Consider the following 12,954-nt stretch of genomic DNA (forward strand, 5'->3'; position numbering starts at 1 on the left):
CACAAAAGGTCTGCTTTCCCTCAATGACATCTACTCTACATGAGCAACAGACCACCCTCAAGATCATTGCATTGGTTCTCCCCTTCTTGGCTCCCCAAGACAAACTATTACAAATGGGAAGTTTGGAGACTGTATTTTCTCATCCAAAAAAGATGAGAGAAGCCAAGATCATGGGGACAGAATGCTAGCTGGGTAAACCTACTGGGAATCACTCAAAGTCAGCCAAACAAGAATACAAAACAATAAAATACAGGGGTACACAGAGGAAATCTGAGCATATCTGTAACCCCAAGAAAACCCATCAGCAACAACAAAAAAAATACCTGGGAGCTGCTGGGAACTCTCTGGATGCAACTTCCATGATGTTCTCCTTCTCTTGAGGGCCCACCAGCCCAAGGAAAGCCATACTTTTGTGCTAGCTGAGCCCAACAAGAGCAGGTTTGAGGGCAGTAAGGGTGGGCAGAGGGGATGATGTCAAAGACATTCAGAACTGTATTTCTAAGAACACTGCTTAACAAAAGGCAGAATGCACCATTGGGAAGACAAGAAGAAGAATGGCAGAGCTGGCCCACAAAGGTAAAACTCCTAACTTGCTCAGCCCAATGGCCTGTTGCAATTTAAATACGCAAGGTGTTCAAAGGAACCCAGCAACGTCTTTGGTCTACACACCGCACGAGACTGGCTGGTGATGTGGCCCAGACTGTATGCCTTGACTCAACACACTTGGGAAGAGAAGAAATAAGATGCCTATCTCTCACTACCACCACTACCCCCTGACAGAAGACACCGAAGATGAAGTGTGGTGTGCAGTGCCCCAAAGAATGGCATCCGAGGGCAAAGAGGCACACCTGGGCTGGATAGGAGACGCGGGCTCCACTATTAGGTTAGGCAATGCTGTGTGGAAGGAGCCCAGAGACCAGGGAGCAATTAATTCCTGCTGCCAGGGCTCAGCGACACTGACCTGCCAGTTATTCTGTGCTCAGTGGGGCAAGTGACCCACCACCCCATCTTAGGAAGAGCCATGATGCCAACGGTTGTCAGGTGATGCCAGAAGGAACTTGGGGGGGGTGCTGGGGAGTATTTCATAAAAATGACTCTGTCCCTTGAAGCTTTGGCAGAGGAACGGATGTTTGGGGTGAACTTATACTTTGTGAGGGACCTTAGAATACAGCTCTCTGCCCTTCCTGAAGGTCACTTTCAGAGAGGTGAGAAAGAGGAAGAATTTCCCACCAAAAACTGGTACCTGGAGGTTTACCTGTAGTTCACCCCAGTTGCGGTTTCCTCTGTTCCATCAACTTTGATTAAGTCTGAGAGACAAGAACTTTCCAGCTAGTTTGACTGGACTAGAACTACCAGACCAGGCATGACTGGAGATGCCATCTGGTGTCATAAAGCCCCTTTATAGAAAGATGAGAAAACGGTCTCCAAGAGGGGAAATGACTTGCACAATGCAAATGAGAAGGTGAATGAAGACTAGAGCCCAAATCTTCTGGCTATCAGTTCAAGGCTGCTGGGTTTCTCTCCCAACCCCCAAATAATTGAGAGGGCACGGAAGGGAAGACAAGAAGAAGAAAGGCAATTCTGTTTTTTTTTTTTTGCAGGAGGATGCTGTTACTTCTAAGAGAAAACCCAGAGTGACCCCAGGCTTACCAGGACTGTGCTCGGGGAGGGGGTGGGGGCATTACCTTTCAACACCAGAGGTTCTTTGCCTTCTCTCTTCAGGGACTCGAGAACTACGTGCAGTGGCTGGGAGGGCATCACTCGGCTCGGCTCATTGGTATTCTCATCATAAACTATAATTTCTTTGGAAAAGATCCTCTTGAAAGAGTCTTTGCCTTCCCTACAGGAAATCAAGTCTAAGACAGTGATCTTGCCCTGCTGTAGTCTCCGCCGGCTGATCTTATCGGCACAGTTAATGTGGACAGCTCCTTGGATGTGACTCTTGTTGTACTCCATGAAGGGCCGGCAGTCAATGATGACGGGGCCCTGGCTCGGCAGGTGACTCTTGCTGCATTTGGTCATCTTCTTTGCCAAGTCATTGGGGTAGATTATTTTGATGCTGGCTAGCTGCTTGGGGGTCCCTGACACAGGGCTGCCCACCCCACCTGGTGGACTTAGCGAGCCTGCGTTCTCACTGTTGTTGACCATCTGGTTGGCCGGGCAGGTGGTAGAGCTTCCAATGGTGGTGGTGGTGGTGGTGCCGGCGGCAACGGCTTGGGTTGGGGCCTGATTGTCCTTGTCGTAGGTTGCCACAGTGCAGCAGCTGGCACTGCTGCATCCACAATTCAGGGAGCGGGCAGAGCCGCTGGATGAGGGCATATACGTCAGATTCGCAGCCTTTAGGGACACAACGGTGGTGGCGATGACAGGAGGGTGGCTGGTACTGCCAGGGGTGGCAGAGCCAAGGTAGCTAGAGTCTAAACAAAGGTTGAGATCCTGAGGTCGTACAGGCCTAGACAGTGCCACCACTACCCTGTCGTCTAAAGGAGACGGAGGCATGAGGAGGCTGAAAACTGGCAATTCAAGAAGAACTCAAGACAGTCTGTAAAGAAGGGGAGGGGGGAAAGAAAGAATAAAGTCATGTGACACAAAAGGCAGTCGAATCCAATCCCTAGGAAGGGGCTTTGCATCCCTCTGAGCGAAGTTGTCCTAAGTGCCCTTTACCCTGTCACTCTCAAAGCCTGAAGCTCATTGCTATGGATTCAAAGAAGATGCAAACCTGAGGACCCCCCAGTGCTTGCTAAGTCTAACGTTAGATGTAAAGTCTATGCAAATGTTGATGAACAACCTTCCACCGACCCACATCAAAGTTCAGCCTGAGGAAAGGTAAAAGTACAAAGAATTAGAAAAGCTGAAGACAGAAGGGAAGGCTCTTAAGAAGCATCTCTTCTGGGCCTCATCTCCCGGGCAGAAGTTAATGCAACCGTCTGAGAAAGACCCATGCCTCCACCCGTGCATACTTTCCATGTAATTCCTTCACCCACTGCAAAGGTAAAGGAATGACCAAGAGTGCTGGCATGGCTCACGGGAATATACGGCAGCTAAAGATACATCAGGGGCGGATGTCAACTTTCTGCACATCAAAATGAAAGCATCCCCCTAAGTGAATCTCTTTAACTGCCAGCTATTCTTACTTTCCATTCTACTAAGTCCTTTGAAAAGCACAACAAAGTCATATTAAAACCTCCCATGTTTCCAATTAGCCTCTTATAAATTAATCTGCATTTTCTCTTTCATTACAAACTAGTCTCCTAGAATGAAGCCTCAAGCCAAGGAGCCAGGTCTGGAAACCCCAACTCTGGCAGATCCATCCCTTGGATTGCTCCCTTGCTGCCTTTAAGGAAAGGACCACTTCAACTCTCCTCCCTCCTTCTTTCCCCACAGGCACATCCTAGAGATCTTCTCAATGGGAGGCAGCCGCTATGCATAATCTTTCAATCCCACACGGATATCCCCCCTCTTCAAGAGGATGGATTCATTAAGAAGACTTCCCAATGAGCCCGTCCTTGTGGGAAGTAAAGAGTTGCTCAGGGGTCTACCTCCTGTCTCATGAGAGGGCGCGTGCAAAGGGACAGTTCCTTCCTCCCTGTACGCACAGGGGCACTCCACACCCGGGCCCTGATGGCTCCTCTCCTATTAGACATACACACAGAAAAGAACCCAAACCCCATGCAAGAGTAGCTCATCTAAACGAACTTTAAGAGATGTCTGGAAAAATGTCATCGAACATCCCTCTACACAGGACTGTCACCACTCTCTGACACAGAGCCAAAATGTCACAGGCAGAATCCACACATTCACACACACAGGGGCATGCACGTATCACATCCACAGATCGCCACCGACTCAGCTTTCTCTCACCACCTTTGGATGGGCAAGAAGGACCCAACCCCTTTTCTCCCCCGCTTCCTCTTTTCTTCCCTCCCTTCTTTCCTCCCTTGCCCTCCCGCCCTCCCTCCCTCCCTCCTTCCCTCCCTCCCTTGCGTAGTATTTTTTGAAGAGCAAGTACCATTCCAGAAGCTATAACTGTTTCCCAGCTGGACCAAGCAGTGAAAGTCTTTGCTATTGTGTTACCTGGTAGGGTACCTCCCAGGATCAACAGTCCACTTCCCTTGAAAGGGGCATGAGCGTGTTCACGGAGACACAAGCTGGGACCCCCACCTCCACACGGAGTGCGCGGCGCACACACACTCTCTCTCACACACACGCGCGGAGTGTATAAAGAGATCTGCATCCCTGCAGCAGAGGGTCGGGCGTAAATATATATTGCCCGTGAAACCATCCAGACTAGCCTAGGAAACCTCCCAGAGAAATACTGAGCTGTCCCCTCTCCCTCGCTAGTCGTCCTTCCACCTCTAGTCAGGGGCTGGAAAGAAAATGAAGTGGTCAGAGAATGCTCCTTCCCCACTCCTGGGGCACTTAACATCCCCCTTCGCAACACAGCGCACTAACAAGTCCCTGGCATTTAAAACTGCCGCAAAGCGTCCCAACAAACCTCATTTTTTCCTCGCCCCCAATCCAAGTAGACTGCAGAGAGAGTAAACGCACAGGGCAGCGTGAGGCAACAGCCGGAACCCTTTAACCTCACCTGCTGTGGCTCTTCCGTGACCATCGCAACACACACACACACACACACACACACACACATACACACTCACACCGCCTTACACTCCCGGGCTCTCGGGAGTAGCCACGGTGACTTCCACTTACTTCATAAATAAGTGTAACCCTCCACTATCTGGCGCTCCGCTTCGGCTGTGGATTCGCACATTCAGCCCTCATTCACTTGGCTTCATTGATCTCCAGCAGCAACATAGTTACTTTCTCTTTTGCTACACTGTAAATGTAAGGTTCTGAGGGGGCAGGCCGGCTGCCGACCGACGGCGCGTTGGACCAATAGAAATCCAGAGAAAGCTAACCGCTACTTCGCAGCAGCCCGCGGCCAATGGGTGGCTGGAGAGGGCGGAGCCAGGGCGTGGCCTTGCCTCCTTAAGGAGGGTTTATCCGACGCCGCTTCGGGTCCACAGTGTTATAACACGGGCGGTGATGTCATTGGCAACCAATCAAAAACTTAAAAGGGCCAACTGGGGCCCGCGCGGAGCAGCTGCTCTCTATTTACATGTAAACCGAACCGGCAGGATGCAGTTAACCCTTTCCGGAGCTGGATTGTCAGTGGGCTGGACTCGCCGCTCCAGCTAAAACTGGCTCTGCCCACTTGGCGGGATCCCCCTAAGTCCCCTCACCCCCGGACAGACCACGCTATTTCTTTTCCCTTCTTACTCTGGACGGATGATCAAACGTGTTGGAGTAACTTTCTACAGGCAAGTGGCAACGAGAATGATCACTCTCCCCAGCGGGAAGAACAGGTTCTCCGAGTCGCTCGACGTGACTTGATAAACCCAAGATTCACAGACGTCGCCGAGCCACCCGCGGGGGGGGATGCATGTGAGCACGCCGCCAGGGGCGTCGCGTCTTCTCCAGTCCGCGGCTTGAGGCCACGCGCTGGGGACCTGGGCTCTGGGGCGTCTGGCGAGCCGGCCGTCTGCCCACGGGCAGTGAGGCCCTCCAGCCTCGCCGCGGCCCGAGTCCTCCGGGCCACCCCCTCGGCCCCGCGCCGCCAGAAAGCGTCGGCTGCCCGCCCGCAGATGTCGCTGCCCCTCCGGCTGCCCTACTGCTACCCAGCGCGGAGGTGGCGCGGCGCCCTCTGGCTCTCCTATATCTGCGCCCCTGTCATGCCCCCGCTTTCCCCGCCTGCCTACCGGGGCTCCACCCGTAGCACGAAGGCAGCGCTGCGGAGTGCTGCTTGGAGGCGGCGGCCTGGACCCGGGCCAGAAGCTACAGGGAGCGCGCCCCGAGGGGCGGCACAGGCGCCACCCCCTAGGCCGGGCGTCCCGGGGCCTGGAGTGCGTCTGCCTCGCCACCCAGGCCTGGCCCTCTGCCCGCCCGCGGCCCCTCTCCCACCCCGCCCGCAGGGTCCTCGCGCCCCGCTCCTCAGAGCCGCGCGCGACCGACCCGCAGCCCGCCTTCCCCGCGCGCCTCGGCAGTTACCGGCCACCGCGTAGGGCCCCAGCGAGCCGAGGACCGCCTGCCCGGAGCTTCTGGAACAGCAGCGGCTGGCGGAAAGGAGCCGGAGCTGAGTAAATAACCGACTGAGTGTGGCCGGCGGAGCGTCGTGAAGGCGGCGCTCCCCTCTTGGTTCTCGCGACTTTCGCCGGAGTGGTCGCCGGCTGAGGCGCGCGGCAGAAGAGGGGATTGGATTGGGGGGAGAGGGGGTGGGAGGATGGCGAGCCTGCCTGTGCATCATCAGGAAAATATCAGGGAAACTGCGGGAAAGTCTTGAGGTACGAAAAGAAGTGGAGATGAGGAGATGAACTGTAGAGAGTTTGCATCAAGGAACCCTAAAGAAATAGAGCATTTTTCCTTTTCCCCCCTCTCCTGTCTCAGAGAGCGCTAGAGAATATTTGACTATGATTTCTTCTTACCAGATTGAAGGTGTTTGGAGACATACTTCAGGATCCAAGCCTAATAAGCAAGCTAAGTGGCAGCGACACATTCATGTCATTGGCTTTAAGTGCAGATCTGAAATCTGACGATGCCAAACCTTGGCCGGCTGACCAGCTATGCTCAATGAGCTGAGACATCCCTTTGGGTACCTCTGGGGATATATATATTCTCATATTCCCATATATGCATAGACACACAGTCCGGATTTCACGACAGTGTTTCAGACTGAAGTAAATGCATGCAGTCATCTTAAACAGGAAAGCATTTTTGTTGCCCCACGCCCCACAACTCACACACCAACACACATAGACAGTACCCCTTAATGATAACTAATGAGTGGTTAGGGTACACCCTTTGATCCTTACACCTTTGGGGATCAGCAGGTCCTGGCCAAGAAATCCAAATTTCTGTGGATAATTTCCACAGAAATCAGAAAAGAACTTCCCAGAGGCTCTAACCCTGGATCTATTTGGAACTTTAATAGCTTGCCTTTTCCTATCCATAGATAAGTATTGAAAAAAATATTCACTAACTCAAGGTTGGAGAGTTCTGGTTATAAGTCCTGATTCTGACTCACTTCTCTTGTATCTGTTCATCCAGAGTCACTGTATTTATTTATCTGTAAAATAGCAAGACCCCAGCTTAGAAGAAAAAGGAAAAAGTTCTGGTGCAAGCACTCAGGGGGGAAAAAAAGGATCATCTGCAGGTAAAGGGCATTCAGTAAAAAAAAAAAAGAAAAAAGCATTGTGTTTGCTTTAGCAAATAGGGTCCCTCTATTTAAAAGTACTTATGATCTGTAAGTTATGAATTCAATGCTAATACCTCAGTATCTATCAGTATCTAAGTCCAAACAAAGTAGGAATTTATACAATTGCAGAATAGTTCTTAAAAGTCTTTCTACAAGGCCCAGAAGGGGAAAGCAACTTTAAAAAGAAATGTAATTCATTGAATGAGATGATTATTTTATTAGAGTTTCAAACTGGTGGATTATTATAATTTAGTTGGCTAAGAATCTAAGCCATCCAGGATGAAAAATTGGGAAAGATGGCAAAATTCCTCATCATTTATCAAGCCTGAAACATGGAATAAACATGTCGTTAACATATACAAAGATGTAATTATTTTTTAAGTTAAGCATCTCTAAGTGTATAGTTCATACTCAAATTGCAGTGGTAGGAAAAAAAACAGATTACAGATGAATTTTTTTTTAGTCACTACTCTTCTAAGCTTCTTTTCTGCAAAAAGAGGTGATTTTGTTCCATGTTTTGAGTCATAAATGTGGAAATAGTATCTGAAGTACTACCCTTAGATTTAAATTTGTAATGCCAACCAGCCAATGGCTATGAACCTGATCTGTGTACAAATAACTGGCAAAGCCTTAGTGTTCAGTTTTAGTCCCAAAGAAACAGTGAAGCATCTTCTCTGCATTTGAGTGTTCTAACATGATTGTACTGAGCCATTTGTTCCTACAAACAAACATCATGAGAAAAATATTTATTGTTATTTTCAGGGCAAAACACCATGTGTTAAAGCAAAAAGATGAAGCTAACTTAAGCCAGCATATAAGACATAATACGGATAATGTCGAACAAATGTATTAATTAAATGCCTGCCTTTATGTTCACGCAAATGGTTAAGTATGTGGGAAATAATGGCAGCAGGTCGGGACTGGGTGAGAGCCAGGTTTTCAAAATAATACTCAAGGTCAAAGTGGATTCCTGGAGGTACTAGAATTAAGGCAGAGAAAGACTTAGAGAAAATTTAGCAAGAAGAAATTGCAGGATAAAGGTGATATTAAATCAGCAAGAAGTGGGGAATGAGCTGAGGGATAGAAAAGTGAGGGGGCAAGCAGTTGAGGTCACTGAGACCAGCCTGTTGAAATATCCTATGACATTTCTAGGCCTAGAGGAAGGTTGAGGAGAAGGATCCCCTGCAAGAGGAGACCACTGCAGTACCTGTGGGTGAAGGAAACAGAAGTGGACCCATCTGCCTGTCTCACTGTCCATGAGTTTGAACACAGGAGGCCTATACAGATCTTTCCCTTTACATTCATGGGTAAAGTGCACTTGGGACTCAGGAAAAGGCTCTGAGGCATTTAAGGTTCTTTATCTTTGTGTTTGGTGAGGTAGCCACTTGCCACATGTGGCTGTTTAATGCTTGAAATGTGATACGTCTGATTTGAGATGTGCTGTAAGTTTAAAATGCACACTGGATTTTGAAAACGTCATATAAAAAATGTAAAAGATCTCCATTACTTTTAAATTCATTACATATTGAATTGTTTATAGTTTGGATACTTTGGGTTAAATAACATATGTTAATAAAATGAATTTTACCTGTTTCGTGTTTACTTCTTAGACTATGACTATTAGAAAATTCTACTGACTTATGCAGTTTACATATTTCTGTTGGCCAGTGCTGTTCTAGAACCTGTAATTGCTCCTTCGATTTGAGGTCACTTTGGTGCCGAAGGCACCAGAACCACAGAATGCTAGACCTGGAGGGGACTTTAGAGCTTATCTAGGCCAGTGGCTTTCAAACTGTGTTAGGATGAGCCAGAGGGAGAAGGGATGCAATGCAAGTGGGGATGAGTGAATCCACGCAGCAGTGAGCTGGTGGGGCTCCGAGGCCACGTCCCACCCCGCTACTCCTCCACACTTGAGATGTATATGAATATATTATTCCTGAAACTCCAAAGTAAGATTTCATTTGAAGGAAAGATTCTGGTACTTTTATGTGTTCTATTTGTTTTGTTTTTTTTTAAATCCTGGTCCACTGTTTTACCATGAAGCCAATCTGAGACCCAGAGAATGGAGAGGGCATGGCCCAACACCGTGCTTGACCTCAGGACTTGACCTCAGCCCTCATTTCAAAGTCCAGCCTGACAGTAGAGTTGGTGACTGACCAGTTGGCTTGGGGGAGTTAAGAAGCTCTCTGTCTCAACTGCATTGAGAAATCCCCTTTCCAGGCAGTTAGTTTTTCCTCCCCTTCCAGTCACCCGCCATTTGTGACCTCACACATGCCTACTGCTCTTTGTCAAGAGAATTCTGGATAAACCCAAGTGTGTGGATCATTGACACCAACTTATTTCCTTGGAAGAAAAACAAAAACTAACTCACTGGCCCTTGGTTTCTGGCAATGCACTGCTCTGCAGTGGATGGCCTATTATTATTACATGTTGCTACATCAAAGACTTAACATTTTCCCCTTTGCCAAGCTGAGCAATTATTTTCTCACTAGGAAATGCCATCAGATCCAGAGTCTCCCAGCCTCAGGAGGCTGTGTCAGATTGTGTTGTGTGTTGTGGGATGCAAAGGTAGAAGAGAAACACGCATCCTTAGCATTCCTAAACCCACTTAGGACTTGTTGCAGGTCTAACATGAAGGAATTAATCTAACCTTCTCAGCATCTCTTAGCAAGTTAAGATGGTACCACTTCCGGATATTACACGTTCCCTTTAGATTACTGAGTGTGTCATAATGAGCCTCATTACCTTTACAATTAAACATTGACTGCACTGATTCTAAAGATTTGGCATTTGGAAAAAAAAAAAAACAGGTAACATTTCTTAGTGTTTTGCTTTGTGCCAAGCACAGTTGAAAGAGATCCACAGGCGTTAACTCATTTCAATCTTCACATCTACATGGATGCTGTAAGTAGGTACTTTTATTAGCCTTAATTTAAAGATGAGGAAACAGAAGTACAGACGGATTAAGTAATCTGCCCCAAGTCACACAGCTGGAAAGCAGCAGAGGTAACATTTGAACCCTGACAATCTGGCACCAGAACATCTGCTTTTAACCATTCTGTGTTATTTAATTCATGGTCTCTGTGATTGTATAAACTTTTATCATATCCCCTTCAGCCTCCAGACTGCCAGGATATTTTTAATTGCCTCCTTGTAAGAATTTGCTGTTTTTTCTCTACTTTCTCCCAAACTTCTGAGTCCATTATGTCTTCGTGTGGTCTCTCTCACCACTGCATCCTCCATGTTTGGGACCGAATCAATCTTCCACTTGGTTTCCAGAATTCTCCCAAATAGTGCTCTAAACTTTGTCAATGTTTTGATTTGACTGCAGGCTCGACTGACAGATTCAATGAAGGGCCTATGACATCTCTTTTGCCAACCACGCCTTGTCGTGTTGCTGTCCCCTCCCTAACAGGAGCTAGCACACAGTGTGAGCTCAGTAGGTTCTGTTGAATGAATGAATGAGTCAGTGAATGAATGAATGAATGAATGAATAACATTTTTCTTATATGAGCTCTTGAATTGTTGGATTTTTTTAGATGCATACCCTGGTTCATCTGATGCTTTTCTAGCTACTGATTTGGTCTCCTCTGAAGTCCCTAAATTCAATTGTCTTCTGAATTGTTTATGCATATGTTAAGTGTCTGTCTCTGGGGACTCCCACTGTTTACACATCACTTGTTTGTTAGCATACTTAGAGTTTAACTCCAATTTAGAGTTGGAGTCCCCCCACTTTCCCCTTTGGTAACCGTAAGTTTGTTTTCAACGTCTGTGAGTCTATTTCTGTTTTGTAAATAAGTTCATTTGTATCATTTTTTGAGATTCCAGATATAAGTGATACCATATGATTGTCTTTCTCTGTTTGACTTACTTCACTAAGTATGATAATCTCTAGGCCCATCTGTGTTGCTACAAATGGCATTATTTCATTCTTTTTTATGGCTGAGTAGTAATCCATTGCATTACATTGCATCCAATCCATTCTTTATCTAATCATCTGTCAATAGACTTTTAGGTTTCTTCCATGTCTTGACTATTGTAAATTGTGCTGCAATGAACATTGGGGTACATGTATCTTTTCAAATTAGCATTTTCTCTGGATATATCCCAGGAGTAATTTCGTTTTGTTCATAAATTATTTCCTTGAAGTTTTGATTACAGGGCTGGGAAAGGTATGTTTGGGCAGAGAGTGGGCAAGGACTGGTCAAGCAGAGGAAATGTTGCCAATTCCAGACATTTTGTTTTCATGAGCTAAAGAGACTAAAACAGAATCTGGCCACAGAAAGAAATTGTTGAAATCTTTGCAGTCAAAAAATGAGGTAGTACTGAGGCTCAGTATGGCTGTTCCCAGCAGATGCTGGACCTGCACTCCTGGGATGGGAGGGAAGCAGTCAGGCTGCTCATCTTGGTGCATCTCTGTGAGGGGCAGCTCTGACCCACACACCATCTGACTGTTTTAATGCCAGGCCAGGGGGCTTTAAGTATGAAAAAAGCTAGTACCAGCCCTTGGGGAAGCTAGGTGAGTTCAAATGCATGCCCAGAGACACTCTATTCAACTCTAGAACCCCAAAGACAAGTTTCTCTGATCCCATAGTATGAGGAACAGATTGTGCCTCGTTCTCCCGTGAGGATGCAGAGCTTTCCCCCTGTGTTTTTAAGCTGCTGTGATCTTCATCTGTGATGGGTAATTTCATGTGTCAACTTGGCTGGGCCACGGTGCCCAGGGAGTTGATCAAACATTATTCTGGATGTTTCTGTGAGGGTAAAACCGATGTTTAAATCAGTGGACTTTGCATAAAGCAGATTGTCCTCCATAATCTGCTTGGATGTCCTCATCCAATCATTGAAGGCCTCAGTAGAACAAAGACTAATCTTCCCCAAACAAGAAAGAATTCTACCAGCAGATGGCCTTTGAACCTCAACTGCAACATTAGCTCTTCTTAGGTCTCCAGCCTGCCATCCCATCCTACAGATTTTGGACTTGCCAGCCTCTATAATCCCATGAGCAATTTTCTTTAAAAAACCTCTCTCTCTCTCACTCTCTTTCCTAGTATATGTATACATCCTATTGGTTCTTTTTCTCTGGAGAACCCTGACTAATACACTAGTACATCCTTCTTCCCCTTTGTGGACAGAGCAAAGCAAAGCCTGGGAGATGTGCACTGTATCAAGTGTCAACACGGCTCCATTTCTGTCCTGCATTAACTAAAGACATGCTGAATTGAGTGCATCTTCATCTTTGAGCACCTTCATTTCCAAGAGTTTAAAACCACTCTGAAAGGGTGATGACTACACATTTAATAAATCTAGGATAGAAAAAAATTAATTAAAAAATATAAGCAATGATTATTGATAAAGAAGGAAAACAAAGTCCCCCTCCCTACCCCCACTATAATTTATTAGGAGAAAGTAGAAAAATGCAGTGAGGCTTCCGGCTTTAGAATTCTAAAGCAACCTAGAGATTGGAAAGATAAAATTAACCTAAGTTTCTGAGCCTCTCATTTGTGTCCATCTAGCCTGAAGGAAGAAAGATGAATATTATTGCTTTCCCCCCAAATGCATATTTAATATTTATCTAAATATCCTGAATGTTGAGCCCATCAGGAGCTTCCACAGTTGGTACAGATTGCTTTCCCAGTTTTCTATCATGTATTAAGAAAGCCATTTTAAATCCCAGAATTAAGGTTGACATCTTGTTGCAG

General features: G+C 46.8%; 2 protein-coding genes across 2 annotated transcripts in view; one reads left to right on the forward strand and one right to left on the reverse strand.

The window, feature by feature from the left end:
• Positions 1–4,837, reverse strand: part of DUSP10 (dual specificity phosphatase 10) — a 39,138-nt gene extending 34,301 nt beyond the window's left edge. The window contains exons 1-2 of the mRNA XM_060142048.1: positions 4,711–4,837; positions 1,686–2,542 (exon numbers count right to left, since the gene is read on the reverse strand). Of these exons, the coding sequence (XP_059998031.1) occupies positions 1,686–2,499 (814 nt within the window). The 5' untranslated portion in view covers positions 2,500–2,542; positions 4,711–4,837. The remainder of the gene's footprint in view (positions 1–1,685; positions 2,543–4,710) is intronic.
• LOC132511146 (actin-binding protein WASF1-like) lies at positions 2,941–8,844 on the forward strand. Its single transcript, XM_060134001.1, has 4 exons — positions 2,941–2,991; positions 5,079–6,341; positions 7,105–7,210; positions 8,405–8,844. The coding sequence occupies exons 1-2, from the start codon at positions 2,941–2,943 to the stop codon at positions 6,060–6,062; spliced, it is 1,035 nt and encodes a 344-aa protein (XP_059989984.1). The 3' UTR covers positions 6,063–6,341; positions 7,105–7,210; positions 8,405–8,844.
• Positions 8,845–12,954: the final 4,110 nt, after the last annotated feature.

The sequence above is a fragment of the Lagenorhynchus albirostris genome, chromosome 2, assembly GCF_949774975.1.
Source record: "Lagenorhynchus albirostris chromosome 2, mLagAlb1.1, whole genome shotgun sequence".
NCBI classification, from domain to species: domain Eukaryota; kingdom Metazoa; phylum Chordata; class Mammalia; order Artiodactyla; family Delphinidae; genus Lagenorhynchus; species Lagenorhynchus albirostris.